At 56.0% G+C, this 19,131-nt stretch overlaps 3 protein-coding genes across 9 annotated transcripts in view; all 3 read left to right on the plus strand.

The window, feature by feature from the left end:
* The window catches only part of MSANTD2 (Myb/SANT DNA binding domain containing 2), a 30,500-nt gene extending 28,270 nt beyond the window's left edge, over nt 1–2,230 (plus strand). For 3 of the 6 annotated variants that reach the window (XM_053659458.1, XM_053659457.1, XM_053659456.1), the window contains exon 4: nt 275–2,227. In XM_053659458.1, the coding sequence (XP_053515433.1) occupies nt 275–1,127 (853 nt within the window). In that variant the 3' untranslated portion in view covers nt 1,128–2,227. Of the gene's footprint in view, nt 1–274 lie in introns of all 6 variants that reach the window. The other 3 variants (XM_037134193.2, XM_037134189.2, XM_037134190.2) reach the window with 3 other exon arrangements.
* A 3,190-nt stretch (nt 2,231–5,420) lies between these two features.
* Nucleotides 5,421–13,356, plus strand: ESAM (endothelial cell adhesion molecule). 2 transcript variants are annotated; one of them, XM_037134225.2, is made up of 7 exons: nt 5,421–5,661; nt 8,901–9,043; nt 10,087–10,288; nt 10,486–10,641; nt 11,826–11,948; nt 12,237–12,363; nt 12,573–13,356. In XM_037134225.2, exons 1-7 carry the CDS (start codon nt 5,592–5,594, stop codon nt 12,811–12,813), a joined length of 1,062 nt encoding a protein of 353 aa, XP_036990120.2. In that variant the 5' UTR covers nt 5,421–5,591; the 3' UTR covers nt 12,814–13,356. The 2 variants fall into 2 exon arrangements, with proteins under 2 accessions (XP_036990120.2, XP_036990117.2); XM_037134222.2 differs by having other exon boundaries at nt 5,422–5,661; nt 8,901–9,094.
* Nucleotides 13,357–14,178: 822 nt separating this feature from the next.
* Nucleotides 14,179–19,073, plus strand: VSIG2 (V-set and immunoglobulin domain containing 2). The gene is made up of 7 exons (XM_037134141.2): nt 14,179–14,335; nt 14,754–14,917; nt 15,776–15,983; nt 16,725–16,883; nt 17,834–17,953; nt 18,068–18,212; nt 18,887–19,073. The coding sequence occupies exons 1-7, from the start codon at nt 14,275–14,277 to the stop codon at nt 19,017–19,019; spliced, it is 990 nt and encodes a 329-aa protein (XP_036990036.2). The 5' UTR covers nt 14,179–14,274; the 3' UTR covers nt 19,020–19,073.
* The last annotated feature ends 58 nt before the right edge of the window (nt 19,074–19,131 follow it).

The following is a 19,131-nucleotide window of genomic DNA, read 5'->3' on the forward strand; positions in this document are numbered from 1 at the left end:
AGAAACTTCCCAGTGAAGAGTGTTTCTCAGCTTGTAACACTGTGCTTCCTTAGACCTGCCCTGTCCGTTATGGAGGCCCTGGTCACATGTGTTTATGTAACTGTTGTTTCACATTGTAACTAAAACTGCCTCACTCACCCTAGCCAGGTTTTAAGGGCTAATGGCTGCCATATTGGACAGCACAGGTGTAGAATATCTCCACTGTTGAGGAAAGTTCTGGTGGAGAGTGCTGATCTAGACACCCGAGGAATTTCACATTTATTTCTCTTTCTAGGAAGAGAGACATCATGCAGAATATTGTCCAGATTTTGGAATCAGTGCAGTTGAAATGGGAACTGTTTCAGAGCTGGACAGACTTTTCAAGGCTTCATCTCTCTAACAAACTGGCCATTTTTGGGATTGGTTATAACACCCGTTGGAAAGAGGATATCCGCTACCATTATGCTGAGATCAGCTCCCAGGTGCCGCTCGGCAAACGGCTCCGGGAGTACTTCAACTCCGAGAAGCCCGAGGGGCGGATCATTATGACCCGAGTGCAGAAGATGAACTGGAAAAACGTTTACTACAAATTTTTAGAGATCACGATTAGTGAAGCGAGGTGTCTGGAGCTACACATGGAAATTGACTGGATACCCATTGCCCACTCCAAACCAACCGGTGGGAACGTTGTTCAGTATTTATTGCCAGGAGGCATTCCCAAAAGCCCGGGCCTTTATGCCATTGGCTATGAAGAATGTATGGAAAGGCCCTCCTCACCCCGCATGGAGCAGAGTTCCCTGGACCCAGGAAAGGAGGGCAGGGTTGACTTGGAGACCCTTTCGGCACAAGCCTCATTGCAGGTGGAAATAGAACCCACCCGAATCGTTTACTGCTACCTCGGGATTGCTGAGGTCAGGACTCTGCAGCAATGCTTATTTTTACACTTCCAAGCCAATACCAAAACCTTCAGCAAAGATTGGGTTGGTATTAATGGGTTTCTGTCTCAGAACTGCATTGTGGATCCTGGCGTCTCCCCCAAATCTATCTACATCAAGTTTGTGGAAGTAGAGAGGGATTTTCTTTCCGCTGGCTCATTAGTTGAGTGCCTGGAAAAAGCCATCGGATATCCCTTAAAATTTAACAACTGAATGTCATCCTTCATAAGGATTTGGGCTCTTACCTCCCTTTTCTCACTTCCTGTCACCCGAGTGCCCCACCCCAATGCTGCCATCAGACTCTCCATGGAAACGCGTCCCACCACTGGACCAGCGCACCTTCTGAAGAATCACAGTGGACTTTGAGCAAACAAAACAGACCTCACCTGAAAATGCTCGTTTGAGCACACGAGATTTACAGCAGACTGGCATGGTGGGTCAGCCGTTTCTTTTTTAAAAACTAAAAAATTTTTAATGGATGTTAGAGCCCTAATATAAACAAATGTAGGTACATTCCATATTGGACAAAACTTATACTTTCAGTTTCATATGAAATTGAAAAATTGTATTTTTTTCACAATGTTTCATTTTTACACATCTCTATGTCTCTATATAAGTATTATTTACAACCCTGAATAAATAAGCAATAGATAATGGCAAGTTAAATCTTGAGTCACAGTAAATAAGACTTTTTCAATATCACCTTTAGCTACTATTGTATATAATTTAGAGTTTCATTTTTTTCACCAGCCAAGTGTTTTGCTATTCCCAATCAGTGTTGCCTGCAAAGTCTTTTGTTTGTGTGATGTACCCCCTTTACGGTTGTGTTGCCGTTTAAACTTTTTTTAAACAAATTAAAGTTATTCCTGGCCTCTTGGCGTACTAGTTGGGCTTTTTGTAGCACAGTGTGGCCACACGGGTGGCAGGCACCGCGCCACCACTTGCTGCTAGGGATGCACGGGGCCAACGGCGCGGGCCTTCTCCGCTCCCTTCCTCACTCTCTCTGCATCCCGCTGACCGATGCCATTTCTTGTCAGAGTGTTCCAAGGGTCACTGGACATTTCGTGCTTCTTTTTTGTGTATTTTTTTAAAAGATTTTATTATTTATTTTTAGAGAGAGGGGAAGGGAGGGAGAGATGGAGAGAAACATCAGTGTGTGGTTGCCTCTCCCACGCCCCCTACCGGGGACCTGGCCTACAACCCAGGCATGTGCCCTGACTGGGAATCGAACTGGCAACCTTTTTGGTTTGCAGACTGGCACTCACTCCACTGAGCTATACCAGCCAGGGCACAGGTGCTCTAGTGTAAATGGACTGCAGATCCAGGTAAGAGCTATAATTCACCCTGTTTTTCTGTACTATTGAAGATAAAATTGCATATTGATAAAAATATTCTTTCCCACCACCAGTGATTTTCTCATTCTGATACATCTCATGTAGTTGATACTTATTTTTCTAAGGGCCAGAGAGCTTATAATCAACGGGATTTTTTTAAGTCTGAGTCTAGGTTTATGTGATTAGCTAGATTCAGATGTGAACTCCTGAAAGCAGGTGCTGGTTCAGAGAGAGCATAAATATTCCGGGATGTTTTGAGTGTGACACAGTCTGCAGGTAGCAGGGCTTCAGAAATTCTCGTAACTTTGCTCTTCTCTGAAACTTGAAGTCACAGTCCTCCAGGCTGAGGCTCCACTGACCATTTTGTAGCGATAATCTCACGGTACTCAGTCCTGAGGGATGCAGGAAAAAGCACTATTGCCAGTACTGCAGGCTTCCCTAAAACTGCCACTTACCAGCCCCCAAACTAACGTTATGCTCCATGCATCATTTTCTGATTCTGCTTCCCATTGCTGTAAAGTACTTAGCTTGAGCAGAGCATTTTGTGAGCATTGCTTGAGATGTTTTAGATCTACCTCACTGTACGGAGAATGCGGACCGCCAGGGCACTGTGAGCAGTTTGGGGAAGACGGCAAGGCTGGTCTGGTCCACGATTTCACCATCAAGCTTTGGATGGCTGAGGGATAGGGGAAAGAGGACAAAGCTGAGCACTGGGAAATGGAAACTTGCAAAGAAAGTAGCTTTGGTACTGAATATCCAATCTCTGGCCAGAACATTTTAGAAAAGACATCAGGGTGTCAGATAACTACATGAGCATGGCTAAAAACAAAAAGTGGACAATTTAGACCTTAATGAAGCCTTAGAACAGACTCAAGGGGCACAGAGGCACTCTAGTCGAACATAAGGATGAGTGTAAGAAAATGCTTTAGAGGTCTGCGGTGTGACTGGAAGAAATGCCGGTGGCCAGCACGTCACCGAGCACAGGGCACTGTGCACTGAGCTCTGGCATACAACGTGGTGATGCCGGCAGGTTCCAGGTCACTCACGGGTTGGCCATCTGTGCTAATGTTCTCACCTTACACAAGGGAGCAATGTTCACCCTAAAATGCATCCTAGCAGAAATTTAAAGCGATGGAGCCACTCCGCTAACTCCTACCACTTGACTACCAGAAGGGGAAAGGGTTGGAAGAGGAGGTAGCGTGGAAATTCTGACGGGTGAGGGCAGTGAACCAGGCCTGAAGAGTGTGTTCCATGGAAACACTCACTGCCTACAAATCATGGGTCGAAGCTTTCCCTCCAATGTTGCAAATTATTCGGGATCCGAATCCTGAAGGAAAAGTTAGCTACATGGAATGGGTGTGGAGACTGTACCTAGCACTTAGCAGAGATGAGCATAGTCTGTGCAAGCAGATGCTTCGGGATTTCTGGGATATGCAGCCAAGAGACTTTGTGCCACATTTCTGAAGTTACTTACTTGGGGTGACTTAACCCTGGTCTGGACAGAAAGGACTGTTTACAAGAAGTCTGCGATATTGACTAAAGTAAAAAAAAAAATTGAGTGTGATAGAACAATCAAACCAACAACCCCACCCGTCTCCCATGCACACACAGATATTTGACACAATTTCAAGTTTGTAGGCCACTGGGTAAGGGTATGAGAAGGGCAGGTACTTGTTTCTGTTGCTTTTGCTGCCCCTGAGGTGCCAAGTATTTGATCCCAGAGTTTACACGGGCAGTGTAGTGTTTGCAGAGGCGGTTCTCAAAGCCACTGCCTGGCGGGTATTTAAAGAGCGGCCAGGCAAGTCACAGAGCAGGAAGCAGCAGCTGGGAGGGTCTATGTGCAGTGCAGCACGAGGTACACACTCAGTGTTAGAGCAGGACTGTTGGGAGTGAATGGAATCCAGGAGCCCTGGCGGCTTTTCTTCCCAGTCGACTGTCACCCACAGCAGGCAGCGCCAGGAATTCGTGGTTATGGTTTGGGGCCTTAGCGGCCTTTGCGCGGAGGTTGAGCTGTGCCTGGAGGAAGCATCTTTGTTTTGGCTGGGGGACAGGGACAGAACAGGTGCGTGCGCGTCCTTGAGGGGCCGCTGCCGCCAGGGGGCGCAGAGGCCGCAGGGGGCGCGGGAGGCGCGGGCAAATTAAATTAGCCAGAACGAGATCTAGTCGGGGGAATCACAGAATCAGAGCAGCTCTGCGGGAGGATGGGAGGCCGAGAAGGCACGGGGAACAAAGCCGAGGAGGGACTCCCCAGCCTCTCCTCAGTCCCCTCCTCCACGGCAGCATAAGGCCGGGGGCGGATGTGTGCAGAAGTGGGTAGCTGGGAACCCGGCCCCTATGGCCTCGGTTTCCCACCCAGCGCCAGGCGTCCTCCCACCAATCAGTCCCTAGCTCATGGGGACCAGCACAAGGCCCAGTGAGCCTCGGGCCAGGGTTTAGTGCGTCCCCGAGGACGTGCTGCGAGCCCTCCCCTCGCCGTCCACAGGTGAAGATGGTCCGCTCGCGCACACGCAGCCAGGCCTCCTGCTGTAGCGCCCTCTCACCCGCTGCGCCCGGCTTCCCACCACCTCCCCTCGGTGCCGCAGGTCTTCCTGTCGGGCGGCCTGGCCCGGGAAGAGGAGGCCGTGCACCATTCCCTCACCCGCGGCCCAGCACCCCCTGTGGCCCCCGCGCTCACCACGCCCTATCCCCGCCCTGGGAAAGCGTTCATTCCGCTGTTGAACCGGCCTTCTGGAGCCTGTCGTGCCGGTTGGTCTCCCACACTACGGAGCCCCGATGGCAAAACTCCGTCCCCCTCTCCTTCCTTCAGGAAGGCCTCCTGGTTAGGCGCGGAGCCGGTTAGTTGGGCCAGAGCCAGCCGTTTACAGGGTGGAAATGGGGGTGGTTTCCCCTCTGGACGCTGGGGAAACCCCAAACCTCCCACCGTCTGTTCCCCCACCCACCCCACGGAGGGAGAGGTTGTGGCTGTACTCTGACCACCCGAGCCCTTCTCCTTCCCTGCCCCAGGCCGTTGGGAGCCCACCGGGCTTGCCCGACCCCACCCTGTGCTGACCGGGTCACCGCCACGACCACGAGATCCCGGAGCACTAGGAGGGTCACCCGTGCGCCCCGCCCAGGAGGACAGCGACCTCTCCGCCCCTTCGAATGCCCCGCCCCCTGTCCCTGTCGGTCCCCACCCCGCCACCAGCTCTCACAGGCACACACATACGCAAACATTCTGGCTGCCCTCAGGGTCAGTGGCCCGGCTCCGGAGTCTGCTCCCGCTCCCGCTGTCGCGCGGCCTCGGTACCTGTCGGTCAGGGTGCACCAGACCCAGCGCCCCTGACCATCCGGGCCCGGGAAAGTCATGGTGTCCCTACCCAGGCGCCCTGCGACCAGTCTGCTGCAGGTTTTGTTCCTGGGGCTGAGTACCTTCGGTGAGTTAAACCCAGAACCAGGAGGGGACTTAAGGTGGGACACGGGGTAACCCAGACCCTGAGGGAGCCGGTTTGGGGTCTGATGAGAAACTGGGTGGGACCGGATGCCACCTCTGACTGATCGTCCCTCCACATGGGGACACACACCCTCCTCTCCCCACCCAGGGCATCCCTGCTGGTGCTGACTCTCCCCACTGTTTGGGGACAGCTCCTGCTTCCTTTCGGGGTGTGCGGTGGGGGAGAAGGTAAGGGCATCGCCGGGGTAGGCTTCTGGGGTGAGCTCGGAACCATTCCTCACCCCCCACCACCACCCAGCAGAGCCGGATGAGCTGAGCTTCTAGATGAGACACTGACTAAAGAGCTTAAGGACTTAGCTCCAGCTCCCTCCCGTCCCCACCCCCACACAGGCTAACACACAGGGGCTCCCCGCCCCTGGGATTCCCTGGTCCCCGGTTTGACACCCCCACTTCATTCGCTTCAGTGCCTCAGCCTGGATCCGCACTCCGGCCCGGCCCGCTCCTCCTGCTTCCTGTCCTGGGAATGGAGGGAGGTGCCCCAAAAGCATGACCAAGAGGTCACTTGGGATACAGGAAATGGGGGAGGGCTTTGAATGCCTAGGGGAGCAGAACTGTGACCCCCCACCCCAGAGGTCCACTACCCTCCTTGGTTCCCCGAGCCAAAGGGACCTAGGAAACAGAGCAGGGCCTCAAAGAGCAAGGGAGGCCACCTCCTGGGAGCAAGTGCTGGAGGCGTGTTGAAAGCTTCCAGGAGTGTCCAGGAGCTCAAGGTGGCCAGACAGGGAAGGAAACGACCCAGCAGGGACTGAGCCTGTACCACAGCTCCCTCCCAGACTTGCTGGCCATTCCTCCTCAGGCATCCCTGGGTTGGGGCGGGGGACAGCGAAGGGTGGGTTAGGCAAGGGCGGACTGAATTCACGTCTCTCGGTTGGAGGTTGGCAGGACGAGTATGGCCGGGAACGATGTAGACTGAAATTCAGCACTGATAGGGACGAAGGTGGGAGCCATCTAACTCTCACTGGTGTCCTGTCGCCTGGTCCCTACCACAAGGATGTTGGGGCAGGAAGTATTTGGGGCTCCAGACAAAGTAGGGCTCAAGGGCAGCTCACCAGTCACCAAAGCCTGGACAGCTTCCTGCCCCTTTAGGTTTGGCGGGCCTGTGCCAGAGTACCCCAACTTCTCGGCACCCCCAGCTTCAACCTCAGCGCCTCCTTCCCTTCTGCATCCTGCCTCCGACTCCCCCATCCCCCTTCCTGCTGGGGGTCTCCGAAGCAAGGGCGAAAAATGCAAGTTGGCTGCCCGGGTATCTCCGTTCCCTCCCCCACAGCCCTTATTAAACTCTGAGCTTCAGTTTTCACGGTGACAGCCAGGGCTCGAAGTCCCGTACCTGGTGGCAGGGGGATTGCTGAGCTCCCCCAGCCATGTGAGGGTTAAGTGGCCCTGGGGCCCGGGCTGGCACTGGCTCTGCCCACTTGGGCCTCTGCAAGGCCCTTGCTCTGAGCTCCTCTGTGGCCCAGCTCTGCTGCCCCTGGGGCGTGAGAAGCCTGAGGGGGGAGTTTCTCAGAGAAGGAGGGAGACTAAAAATAGTAGCCCTGGGGAGCAGGCCCATTTTCGTTCCCTTTTGGCCCTCGCTCCAGAGAGTGGGCCAGAGGGTCCCTTTCCTGGGTTGCTTGCATCTTCTTTGCCCAAACCCAACCACCCCTCTTCTTCCGATGGCACTGTGGACCCTGGGATCAAAAAGGGAGCAAGAGGGGGGACTTCCGCTCCAGCGGACACCCAGGAACAAGGCAAAAGCCTCAGGCCTCTTCAGCTCCTGGTTTCTGACGGGGTGGGTGTGGGTGAGACAGGGAGCATTTGTCCAGAAGTGTGTCCATTACTAACCATCTGAACCCCCTCTTCCACTTGCAAAAGGAAATTACACAGGGGTTCTGGGGGCGGCTGCTGAGGCACATACTGTGGGTTTTCCGTAGGAGCTGCCTGGCCTCCCCAGCACTGCAGAAGGTGGGGGTGGGGCTGCCCTCCGGGCGCTAGGTTCCTTGAGGCAGTGGTTGTTTCTGCCTCTAGAGCCTCGGTCCTGGCCCCCCTCTCCCCATCATTGTCTTCTAGCTTATCTCTGGGCACAAGTTTCCTGCCTGGCCCTCAGAGACACGCCAGGAAACGGGAAGGGGGGGGGGTGCTGCTTCGCAGGCTAAGGAATAGGTGTGGGGCTCTGTAAAGACGCTGGGCGGGAAGCCGTGGGGGTGGCGCATCCTGGCCTGAGGCCTTCAATGGGACTCCCCGGAGGGCGGAGGGTCCGGACTGGCCTCTGTCCCTGCGTTGGCCACCTGGTCACCAGGCAGAGGTGGCAGTGCAGAGTGCCAATGCATAGGGTGGCCAGCGTCTTCAGCCCCAGCAGGATAGGAACCTGAGGGTAGTCCCCCCAGTGGCTTAGGATCCGGCTGCCCCATTGCCTCTCCAAAGGGCCCCAAGTGAGTGTTTCTGGACACCGAGGCGCAACATTGATTCCATAGCCCGCCCCCCCCAAACCAGCACCCCAGTCCACCTGGACACTGGACACAATGCAGCCTCACACTCGATTGTTGGGGACCTTCATTCGTGATTCCTTGTGACCTCAGAGGACCCACCCAAATCACCTGGACCCCCAGAGGGCCCATGGGAACCTTCTGGGTCTCAACTGTCCTCTTTCCTGGGGAGAGCACCCGTCAGGGCTAAGGGGTGGGGGTGTAGGGAGTGTGGCCGTCACTGCGCTCCAGCCTCTGCTCCAGGTGGTTGAGCAGAAGCCTTGACTAACCGGTGGCCTCCCAACCCCTCCCCCGCTCTGGTCGAGAATGCTCCATCCCGATCAGCCTTGTGGCTCCCCGCACCCCTGCTCCCGTCCCCGGGGAGACTGGAGGAGCAGGTGGGCTGCCCAGAACGTAGATCCAAAGCATTGACCCCGTCCTTCCCCTTGGGCGTCCTCCCTCCTCACTGGAAATCTGCCCCCTCTGAACCCTGCGCTTCAGGACACAAATAAGTGGCCCACGGGTGTGTCACCCTCCCCACTACAGCCCCAGAGGCTGGGGTGTCAGAGAATAAATAAGTGCGGATGACGTGGAAAGCAGGCACTAGGTCCGGTCTCCCGGTGGTGTTCGAGCCTTCAAGAGGGGACCCTCAGGCCATCCTTCTTGTCCTTCACATCGGTGGGACTTCCGGACCCTCACGCCCCCTCGCTCTCCTCCCCAGCACCCGTTGCCTGCCTCCGGGTTGAGCTGCACGTGCCCGAGGGCCTCTCCGGTCTGCAAGCAGTGGAGGGAGAGGACGTGGTGCTCCCGGCGTGGTACACGTTTGAAGGGGAGAGGGCTTCGGCCAAGGCCAAGCCATGGGAGGTGCTCACCTTGATGTGGTTCTTGGAACAGAAAGGGAAGGATAAGACACAGGTGAGGGAGGAAAGCAGCTCAGCTTCAACCAGTGGGGGGCAGGGGCGGAGGGACAGATGGCCAAGCCCGGGCAGGGAAACCAGGGGACAAGAAATACTTCGGGAAAAGCAAGGTCCCCCTCACCGGTTTAATTTTGTTTGGATCTTGGAGGCATCCCAAAAGAATCCTCTTTTCCCCGACTCTCCCTAGAAACCTAGCACACAGAACACAGAAAAGGAAGGAAGCGTTTGCCATGCTAGGGAGGTGGGGAAGGAGGCCTGTGGGGAGAGGTGGGGAGAGTTAGGACAGGTGTCACACCCGTCTTCAAGTTGGGTGTCAACCTGTTCTCACATTCTCCGGCAGTCACAGGCCACTGCCGCTGTACCCACCTTGAGGGGCAAGGGGCAGTCTCCCACAAGCCCCCATCTGGCCCCTTTCCCGACATCACACTGACAGTCAGAAGCGGGTGTACCCGGAGCCACAGACACAATTGTCAGGGCCCCTTTCTTGCGTGGCTCCTTTCAAAGCCCTAGAAAGTGTCTTTGTGAGGTGTTTGATGAATAAATAAGGGGTGTGTACAAAAAACCTCAGATTGCAGGGGTAGATCCAGGGTTCATAAGGCCCAAGCTTGCGTAGGTTTGGTGTGAGCACGGGGCGCCTTCAAGATATAGAAAATGAAAGATCTCTTTAGATCTTGGATGCACCCTTGCAATCTAAGTTCCTTTCATACATAACTCCTATGTACATCATCTCTCGCCCACGTGGCCACCTTTCCAAACTCCCCCGGGGGAGACGGAGAGACAGTGCACAGGGGACCAAGAACCATTACAGTGGAGAGGACCCGGGGGTGAGAGGGGGGCCGGGCAGGCGGGTGGCCAGGGAGCTCCTGCAGGTTAGAGGAGGTGGGTGCGGGGGAGGGGCGTCTGAGGTCTGCCAGTCAGGGGGGAGGGGTCTGGCGGAGCCGGTGGCACAGCGCAGGCATGAAATAACGGGAGGTGTCACGCCCACACCAGGTGTTGTCACACATCAGTGGGGCCACATCGAGTGAAGGTGGAGTGTCCCTGGTCTACCCCATGCCCTCCCGGAACGTGTCCCTGCGGCTACAGGGCCTCCGGGAGAAAGACTCCGGCTCCTACTTCTGCTCTGTGACTGTGCAAGACCGTCAGGGCAACAACAGAAGCCACAGCAGCAAGACTCTAGAGCTGGACGTGTGGGGTGAGTGGCGAGCACTCACTCCCCAGTGGCTCCCCAGCCCCGGGGAGCCCAGGCGGGGCCCTCTGCAAAGGACTGGGTGTAAAGGTTGGAGGAGGGACAATGGGGTGACAAAAGTGTTTGTGTAGAGGCTGGTGTAGGGGGTGTCTGCTGGTCTCTTGGGTGTGAGTTTTTAACCTGCCTCATCTGCCCTCCCCCAGTTCCTCCAGCTCCCCCATCCTGCCATCTCCTGGGTGTGCCCCGTGTGGGCACCAACGTGACCCTGAGCTGCCAGTCCCCAAGGAGTAAGCCTGCTGCCCTGTACCAGTGGGTGCGGCCACCCCCATCTTCCCAGGTGTTCTATGCTCCAGCTTTAGGTGAGGGACTTGTGGGGACAGGTGAGACTGTGGCTGGGGCAGGGGAAAGAGGCGAGGTGCCGGAGGGCCTGGGCTGAAAAGGGAAGGCAGGGCTGCAAAGCAGGCAAAGCACTGGGGAGCAGGAGGGGGTGTGGGGGGAGGGAGAAGGGGGGCCCACCAGGTGCAAGCCTGCGTTGGGCGCCTTCACATGCCGTGTGCCCTGGTCCCGCAGACGCTCCAAAGCTCAACACCCGCCCGCACTCACACTCCAGCTGTGCCACTCACTGGCTGTGACTTGCTACCTTCTCTTCCTCATTTTTGAAACAGTGTATCGGTAGCTCTGATCTGAAAGCACACCAGCTATAAAAGTCATGTTGGGGCACTTGGAACTTTTTTCAATTTTAATGAGATACGACTGATGGACCATTTTTAGTATGGAGTATTAGATGCTTTTAGAAAAGTAGTAATTATCAGGTATGGCCAAGGTGGCTATAGGGGGCAGTGTCCTTAATTTGGGGAGTTTTATGCTGAAGTATTTATTTGTAAATATCCCGGGAAAAAAAAAACAGGAAATAAGTAAAGCAAAATGTTAGCAATTACTGAATCTACCTGGTACTTCTACTTTTCATTTGTCAATTTTGTAGTAATTTTTACATTTTTTTTTACATAGTGCCCCCCTCATAGGTTTGTTTTGAAACTTTTATAAGTTAGTGTACGTAAAGAACTTAGTCTCTGGTGTGCCACAAGCAGCCAATAAACTTTGAACTGTTATGATTCTTATTTCATACAATTGTTTCAACACTATCCAGAAGGCCACACTACCCCATTTTAGAAATGAAGAAATTGGGACCCAACTAACTTGCTTAAAGTCACATGGCCTGTTTTGGAGCCCGGGCCTCCTTATTCCTAGCTTGATATTCTTCCTCTCACCCATGTTTTGGGTTTTCTGGGCATCTTTCTTCTCTAGCCTCCTTTCAGAGTCAGTCGAGGACACCGAGCCGTGGAGATGGAGAGGGACATTGAGCCAGTGACTGCAGCAGGGAGCAGAGCCCAGTGTGCCCCCCACCGCCACGCCTCTCCCTCCACCAGGGAACAGGCAGCGGAGTTTGCCAGAGTCCAAGGGGATATTACAGAGGAAGGGCGGGGTTTTCTCTTTTCCACTGGGAAGTGGGGTCCCTGGCCTGATGGCTAAATTGTATCCACAGATGCCGTCCGTGGGTCTTTAAGACTCAAAAACCTTTCTGTGTCTGTGTCGGGAGTCTATACCTGCAGGGCCTACAACAGGGTGGGCAGTGCGCAGTGCAATGTGACCCTGGAAGTAATCACAGGTCAGTGAGGGGTAAGTGGGGGTAAGGAGAAGACTGGTCAGGGGAGAGGGGTCAGGTTGGGGTTGCAAGCGTGGGGTGGAGGCCTGTCTAGTGAAGTCTGTCATTGTAAGAGGGCAAGGAACTTGTCCTGGGCAAAGGGCTGTACACATGTGTGATCACTGACCATTTCCTGCTTGACAGTCACCTCTTCTTAACAGAAAAGGGAACATGTGTGCGGGGGCAGAGGGGTGGCTGGACTGGAGACGGTGGGGAACAGCCGGATGCCCCTCTGACATGAGGTTTGCGCAGGGCCCGGGGCCGCGGTGGTTGCTGGAGCCGTGGTGGGCGCCCTGGTTGGACTGGGGCTGCTGGCCGCACTGGTCCTCTTGTGCCGACGCCAGGGGACGGCCCTGGAGGAACCAGCCAATGACATCAAGTAAGTGTCAGTCCCCGCACAGGGGAGTCTCCCAGCTCCCCTTAGAGAGCTGCGAGTGCCCACGGCTCCCATCTAATGGAAGGGCGGCCGTCATCCCTGTGGGTGGACTTGAAGGGAGAGGTGACAGAAGTGGGGGAGGGGAGCTGGGGACGGGGCAGGCAGAAACCCTCGCTGCCCATTTCTGATCGAGCTGCTTCTTTGATGACCAGGGAGGATGCCGTGGCTCCGCGGACCCTGCCCTGGCCCAAGGGCTCAGACACCATCTCCAAAAACGGCACCCTTTCCTCTGTCACCTCATCGCCAGCCCTCAGACCACCCCAAGGCCCTCGCAGGCCGGCTTCAGTGACCCCCACACCCAGCCCCGGTAGGGTCCCTACCTCTGCTCTGAGCCGCAAGGGCGCTGTCCCCGTGATGGTGCCCGCCCAGAACCAGGCTGGGTCTCTGGTGTGATGGCCCAGCCATGTGCTGGCAGAGCCCTTGACTTTCTCCCTTCCTAGAGGAATCTGTAGGGATCGCCCCGGCGTGGAGGCCTGAGTCTCAGGAGGGGGGGGGGGGTGGCCGCCTTCTAGATGGTCAGTCCTCTGCCCCCACCTTTCTTTACTCTGGAAAAACTGGGTCATGGTTAAGACTCAAACTTCTGGGAGGTAGAAGGAGAAGAGGAAATGCCCCTGGGCTTAGGAAGAGCCTAAGCTCCCTCCTGGGGCCTGCCTGGCAGGGCAGAGGCAGGCTGCTGAGGTCGGCCCTCCACCCCCAAGGCCCAGGAGGCACTGACAGCCGGTGAGTCCTTCGCCCCCTGGATCTGGACCTCACCGTCCAACACCATCCTCCCAATCCAGCTCCCCAATGCAAGTCACCTGTCCTGCTGACCTGGTTACGTTTTGTTGGCGCAGCGGGTAGGGAAGATATTTGTTAAACTAACTTGAAATGCGTGTTTTGAAATGTGTGTTTTTGTTTGTATTTTACAAATTTCAATAAAGATACATTGTGTTTGTATGGGAAGTGAGTCGCCTTTTCAAAGTTGTAATCCCCAGGAGAAGCTGAGGGTGATGCAGACGGGACCCCCTACCCAGGCCATGTGCCCAGGATGGCTTCTCCACACAACATCCCCCCTACCCCCTCCTTCCTGGCTGAGGATAGCTCTTCTAGAGCCTTTAGAGGGGTCACTGCTGGCAGGTGGCCTGGGAGACACTCAGAACGGAAGGCTGGAAGACCGAACAGCTCCGAGCAGCCAGGGAATGAAATTGGTGCCGCTTTCTGCCGCAGCCTGGGCATTCAGAGCTCGTGTGCACGTTTGATCCCTGCTTCCCCTTCAAGGGCAGAGAAGAGGACCCTGACCCAGGTTCCCCTCTTCCAGACAAACACACCTCCTTCAAGTCTCGGCCTTTTAGCCCGGAGACAGCAGTGACTGTGGGAGCGGGGAGGCGGCTGTAGTTTCCATGGAGACTCTTACCACAGCCGGTGGTGATAAAAGTGCTGGAGACGGGATCTCAGGGAGAACGGGAGGAGCGGGGCAGGAACCAGAATCTCTGAAGGGGTCAGAAAGGGTCTTCAGTGTTAGGACCCACCGTGGTGATGTCATTTGGCAGCTCAGGTTGTCAGACCGCGGACCTCTGCCTCCAGGGCTCTCTTGCTGCAGTTCCGACCCCTTCCCTTCAAGTGCCCAGTCCCAGCCCCGTCCTCTCCCCAGGGCCTGACAGCTTCAGAAATCGCGGGCAGGATTAGGGCTACAATGGTTCCAGAACTGGGCCTGGAGAAGGGAGAGGCGTTGCTTTACCGCAGGGCACGGGCCTCTCCCCTTGTTTGCTCTGAGATAGCCAGTTTCAACCCCTGCCCAGCCCCAGGAGGCTGCCCTGTGGGCGCCGCCGCCCCTTCCTGGACCCGGACACCAGACCCAAGACGGGAGGATCGGCCATGGCCCGGCTCCTGGGCCCTGTGCTGTGCGGGGCGCTGCTAGGCTTGGTCCGCCTGCCTGGTGAGGAGAGGGCCGGGGCCGCGGTGGGGGCTGCGCCAGGCCGGGGAGGGAACCCCTAGGCTGGTAGGGCCAGGACGGAGCGCGCAAGGCCGCCGGCGCGCTGGGCCTCTCCGGAAGGGCCGGCCCAGCACAGAACCATTCTTTTCCTCTCCCCGACAAACGCACCCTCATACCAGACCGGTCTTGTCCTTTTACCCATGAAACTCGGTCCACAGGTGTGTGCTCCTCCCTCCTGGAACTTCAGGTTTTGGAGGAGGGAGGGGTGTGGGGAGCCCTTAGTCTCTTTGCTAAGACGTGTCGTCTTTGGAAGAAGGGTGGGCCGGGCTCCACACTGTCGGGAGTTCGGAGCCCGGCCCCCGACCCCACTCCCCTCGGCCCCTGCCTGGCTGTCTGAGCACCCCTTCCTGTGCGCCCCCAGCCCCTGGCGCGGCGGTGGAGGTGCAGGTGCCCGCAGAGCCCTTGAGCGCGCCTGCGGGCCAGACTGCCGAGCTGACCTGCAGCTACCGCACATCGGTGACAGACAGCTTCGCCCTGGAGTGGAGCTTTGTGCAGCCTGGGAAGCCCTTCTCTGCGTCCCTTCCCGTGAGCGAGAGCGGGGCAGGGGGGGGGGGCGCCTCTGGCCTGTGGCCTGTAGATTCAGAGAGGGAGGAACAGGCGCACACTGGGAATGAGGGCAGGGAGGTCAGCATGCTCGGATGGAAAAAATAGGTGGACTTGCCCTGGCTGGTGTGGCTCAGTCAGAGCGTGGTCCCCAGCCCCCGAAAGATCGCCCGTTGGATTCCGGTCAGGGCACATACCAAGGCTGCAGGTCCTGACCTGGGTCAGGGTGTTACAGGAGGCAGCCCATCAGTGTTTCTCTCTCACATCTCTGTCTCCCCCTCCCCCTCCCTCCCTCCCCCCTCCTTCTCTCTCCCCCTCCCTCCCTCCTTTCCCTCCCTCTCACTCCCTCTCCCCCTCCCCATCTCTCTCTCTCCTTCCCCTCTCTCTAAAAATCAATGAGCATGTCCTCAAATGAGAATTTAAACAAAGTGGACTTTCTACACCTTCTGAGGACCGCGACTGCATGACCCCAGCTCCCACATGGGGCAGGGCTCCCATATGCAGCCCCCCGCCCCCCCGTTGGAGCCGGCCCAGCTTCAGCTAATGAACACTACTGAGTGACGCTCAGCTGTGGTGACTGAAAGTACGATAAAATGCTGCTCCTTCCAGAAATATCTGTATTTCTCCCCAAGCTGAGAGCCATACACAGCTGAAAGCAATGGATATGTAGCTCATTTAGCACTTGGGAAGGGCTGGCATTGGGGGAGATAGGACTTCATGGTTCTAGCTTCAGAGTATCAGCTTCTCAGGCTGGTGTGAGGGAGGGGCCTTTTGAGAAAGGACTACAGAGATGATGCCAGGCAGGAAAGGCACGTAGGTGAGTCTTCTGCTTCTCCCTAGATCCTGTACTTCACCAATGGACATCTGTATCCAACCGGTTCTAAAGCAAAGCGGGCCAGCCTGCTTCAGAACCCCCCCACGGGAGGAGTGGCCACCCTGAAACTGACTGACGTGAGCCCCTCAGATACTGGAACCTACCTCTGCCAAGTTAACAACCCTCCAGATTTCTACACCAATGGGATGGGGCTGATCAACTTCACTGTGCTGGGTAAGGCGGGCCGGGGGCCCACAGACCCTGGGTGTCAGCCCAAGTACACAGCTGCACTGGGGGCCTCAAGGGAAACTACCTGCTCCCTGAAGCCTTCTAACCCAGCCAGCCAGTCATATACCTGCTCTGCCCTCCACAGAGCACCTCTCCCGAGGCCCCTCGAAACAGAGGTTCCACAGATAGGGCCTGAGTCAGGAGCCCCCCACAGCTCCATCTTTGGGAAAACTTCTACCTCAGATTCTGTCCCTCCCCAGGCCAGTCTCAGAGAAGGCAAATGATTGTTCAAGGAACAAGGGCCCCTGCCACACTAAGCACAAATTTTGTGTTCAGAGCTTCCATCTCAGCCCAAACTAGAGCCTGCTTGGGAGGAGCAGAAAGAAGAAAGTACTAAAGAGGCTGGAGATGTTTGGAGGGAAAGAAAAGACTTAGGAGCTGGTGAATGGCAGCTGTCCTCAGAAATCTGACGGGCTGCCCTGTGGGAGATGAAGTTTTCACTTCTGCTGTGGACCCAGAGGGCAGGAGTTTGGGCCAGTGGGTGGATATTATAGTAACACAGATTGGGCTCAATATGAGAATCGTGTTCTAAAAGTCTGAATCTTCAATCGTGCACACCTTTTCCTGGAGATGCAGTGGAACGTGGACAAAAGTGGACAATTGTTTGGTGGGGGTATTGACTCAGGAAATCTAGCACTTAATGGGGGAGGGGTTACAAGATCACAGAGGTTCTGCGGTTTTTTGCAGTGCCCCCCAGCAGCCCCTCGTGCAGTCAGACCGGTCAGATCTCTGTGGGGGGATCTGCTATACTGAGGTGCAGCTCTTCCGAAGGAGCCCCCAGGCCAGTGTACAACTGGGTCCGCCTCGGGTCTTCTCCTACACCTTCTCCTGGCAGCGTGGTGCAAGGTGAGAGGCAGGACATCAGGGAAGGGGGTCTCAGGACCTGGGCCAATCAGGTTTCTAAACTCAACACACCCGTGCCTGTGGGTAGGAGACAAAACGCTATACCTTTTTCCTGCATCTTCCTCGGTCCCTGGGTTGGTCCCTCCCGCCTGTCTCCCTGCATGGTCCGTGACTGCATGACCCTGGAAGCATCCCTCAAGTTAAATGCACTCCCATTGTCCTGGGTGAGAGTGGAAGGCAGGGACACTCTGTGATTCCCATTTGTCTGTTTTGGAAGGGTTTCTTTTAGACTGCTTAAGGGTCATGAATCATTTTCAAACTTCCTAGAAGGGAAACGGAGGCAGAGTAGCATGGACTGTCTTGGATCACTTAGCGATTTCTCTGGAGGAATCATATACCTGGCTGAGAGCCTTGGCTTCGCAGCCTCCTCATGCTGGCCCCAGTCCCCATCTCTCTTCCCAGCTCCAGCCCCAGCCAGGCCCTTATCAATCCAGAGAGCCCCCCGGTCCCCTCCTGGCCTGTGCTCTGCCTTCCAAAGGGAAGATAAGCAGCTTAGAAAAGCACTTGGTCAGCTTATAGCTATTCCAGAGGATACAGTTTCTAGCGATGAAGGCCTTTCCCTCCAACCAGGAATCTGACATCAGCCTGGGAGCACCTTACCCCGATTTCCACGGCCAGTTTCCCAACCCTCCACGTTTGTGCAGCCTCCCCCTCCCCTGCAAAGGCAGCTGTGTGGGGTGGAAAGAGCACAGATTCGCAGTCGCGTTGGCACTTCCTCTCTGGGGCACCCCAGACAATTACTTCCCTTCTCCAAGTCAGCGTTCCCACCAATAAAAGAAGGTCAGTCCCTTCCTGACAGGATGGTTATGGCGATGAAATGCACCACGCTTTCATTGTAGCAGGCACTCGCTGTGGGCGGAATGAGTGCAGGAACCTTCCTCTCTACCCTCCAGATGAGGTGACTGGCCAGCTCATTCTCAGCAACCTCTCCCTGGCCTCCTCAGGCACCTACCGCTGTGTGGCCACCAACCAGATGGGCAGCGCAGCCTGTGAACTCAGTTTCTCTGTGACTGGTAGGAATGCGGGCACTGGCCAGGCTGGCAGGCCTGGATGGCACGGGCTGCATGGAATTGTCTGAGGAGGGGCCCAGGAGGGTCTGCAGCTCTGAGGACTCTGTGTATCTTTAGACCCTTCCCAAGGCCGCGTGGCTGGGGCTGTGATTGGGGTGCTCCTGGGAGTGCTGTTCCTGTCCATTGCTGTGTTCTGCCTAATAAGATTCCAGAAAGAGAGGAGGAAGAGGCCTAAGGAGACATACAGGGGTAGTGACCTCCGGTGAGCTGAAGGGTGAGGGGGTAGTGCAGAGAGGGAGGAAGGGGCTTGGATGATGTCAGCCTTCAAACTCTGACATCTTTGGGGTGTTTGAAGGTAAGGGGTGCCGCTCAGCCCTGGGATTTGGCGGTGGAGGTGGCGGTCAGCCCATGTATTGAGTGTGTGTGCAAAGTGTATAGGTGGCAGGGTTGGCTCATAAGCTACCATCACCCTCCTCATGTTTAAAAGAATTGTTATCTTTCCGTTTTAAAGATCTTTGCATATATATCAACAGGATGTGGGTGACAGGGGTGAGATTTGCCCTGACCACTTGGCTGAGTGTGATTCTGTGCGGGGCAGCGTGGAGAGGAGAGAGAAAAGCCGCCTGTCACCCACCCTGCTGTCAACCGTGGGGTCCAAAATGGGGACCAGAGCAGTATTTCTCCAAGTGTGGTTTTCCCGTTTACCTGGACAGAAATTACCAGGAGCTGGTTAACATTCAGATTCTGGTCACTTCCTAACCCTCTGGAAGTGGGAGCTGTGGGGGGTGCGTGCGTGTGCATGCGTGTGTGTTAGGGGTGGTAGGTCCTAGAATCTTCATTTCAACCAGTTCCGCAGGTAGGGTAGAGTGAGTGTGAAAGTCCCTGGTTTGGGAGAGGGAGGGGCGCCTCCAGTCAGAACGTGTTTGTATCCACCAGAGAGGATGCCATCGCTCCGGGGATTTCTGAACAAACTCCTGTGAGGGCAGATTCTAACAGTGGGCTCCTGGAGAAGCCCCTCTCTGCCAGCACTATGAAGACCACTAAGTCCCAGCTCCCCGTGGCTGTCTGATTGCCCTCCCCTTCACTGAGTGGGAATACCTACAATTAAAGCCTCTGGGTACCATGCTGTCTCCCTCTTCTTCATGCTGATACAGCAACTGCCCCCCCCCCGCCCCAGCAGG

The sequence above is a fragment of the Artibeus jamaicensis genome, unplaced genomic scaffold (assembly GCF_021234435.1).
Source record: "Artibeus jamaicensis isolate MK-2021 breed Jamaican fruit bat unplaced genomic scaffold, CSHL_Jam_final scaffold_660, whole genome shotgun sequence".
NCBI classification, from domain to species: Eukaryota; Metazoa; Chordata; class Mammalia; order Chiroptera; family Phyllostomidae; genus Artibeus; species Artibeus jamaicensis.

What these genes read in the sequence shown, in the direction of transcription:
- VSIG2 (XM_037134141.2), top strand. Translation starts at nt 14,275, where the DNA reads ATGGCCCGGCTCCTGGGCCCTGTGCTGTGCGGGGCGCTGCTAGGCTTG. An exon ending in AGGCTTGGTCCGCCTGCCTG is followed by an intron (nt 14,336 to 14,753) that starts GTGAGGAGAGGG and finishes GTGCGCCCCCAG; the next exon opens with CCCCTGGCGCGGCGGTGGAG. An exon ending in GATCAACTTCACTGTGCTGG is followed by an intron (nt 15,984 to 16,724) that starts GTAAGGCGGGCC and finishes GGTTTTTTGCAG; the next exon opens with TGCCCCCCAGCAGCCCCTCG.
- ESAM (XM_037134222.2), top strand. Translation starts at nt 5,592, where the DNA reads ATGGTGTCCCTACCCAGGCGCCCTGCGACCAGTCTGCTGCAGGTTTTG. An exon ending in CCTGGGGCTGAGTACCTTCG is followed by an intron (nt 5,662 to 8,900) that starts GTGAGTTAAACC and finishes TCTCCTCCCCAG; the next exon opens with CACCCGTTGCCTGCCTCCGG. An exon ending in GTTCTATGCTCCAGCTTTAG is followed by an intron (nt 10,642 to 11,825) that starts GTGAGGGACTTG and finishes TTGTATCCACAG; the next exon opens with ATGCCGTCCGTGGGTCTTTA.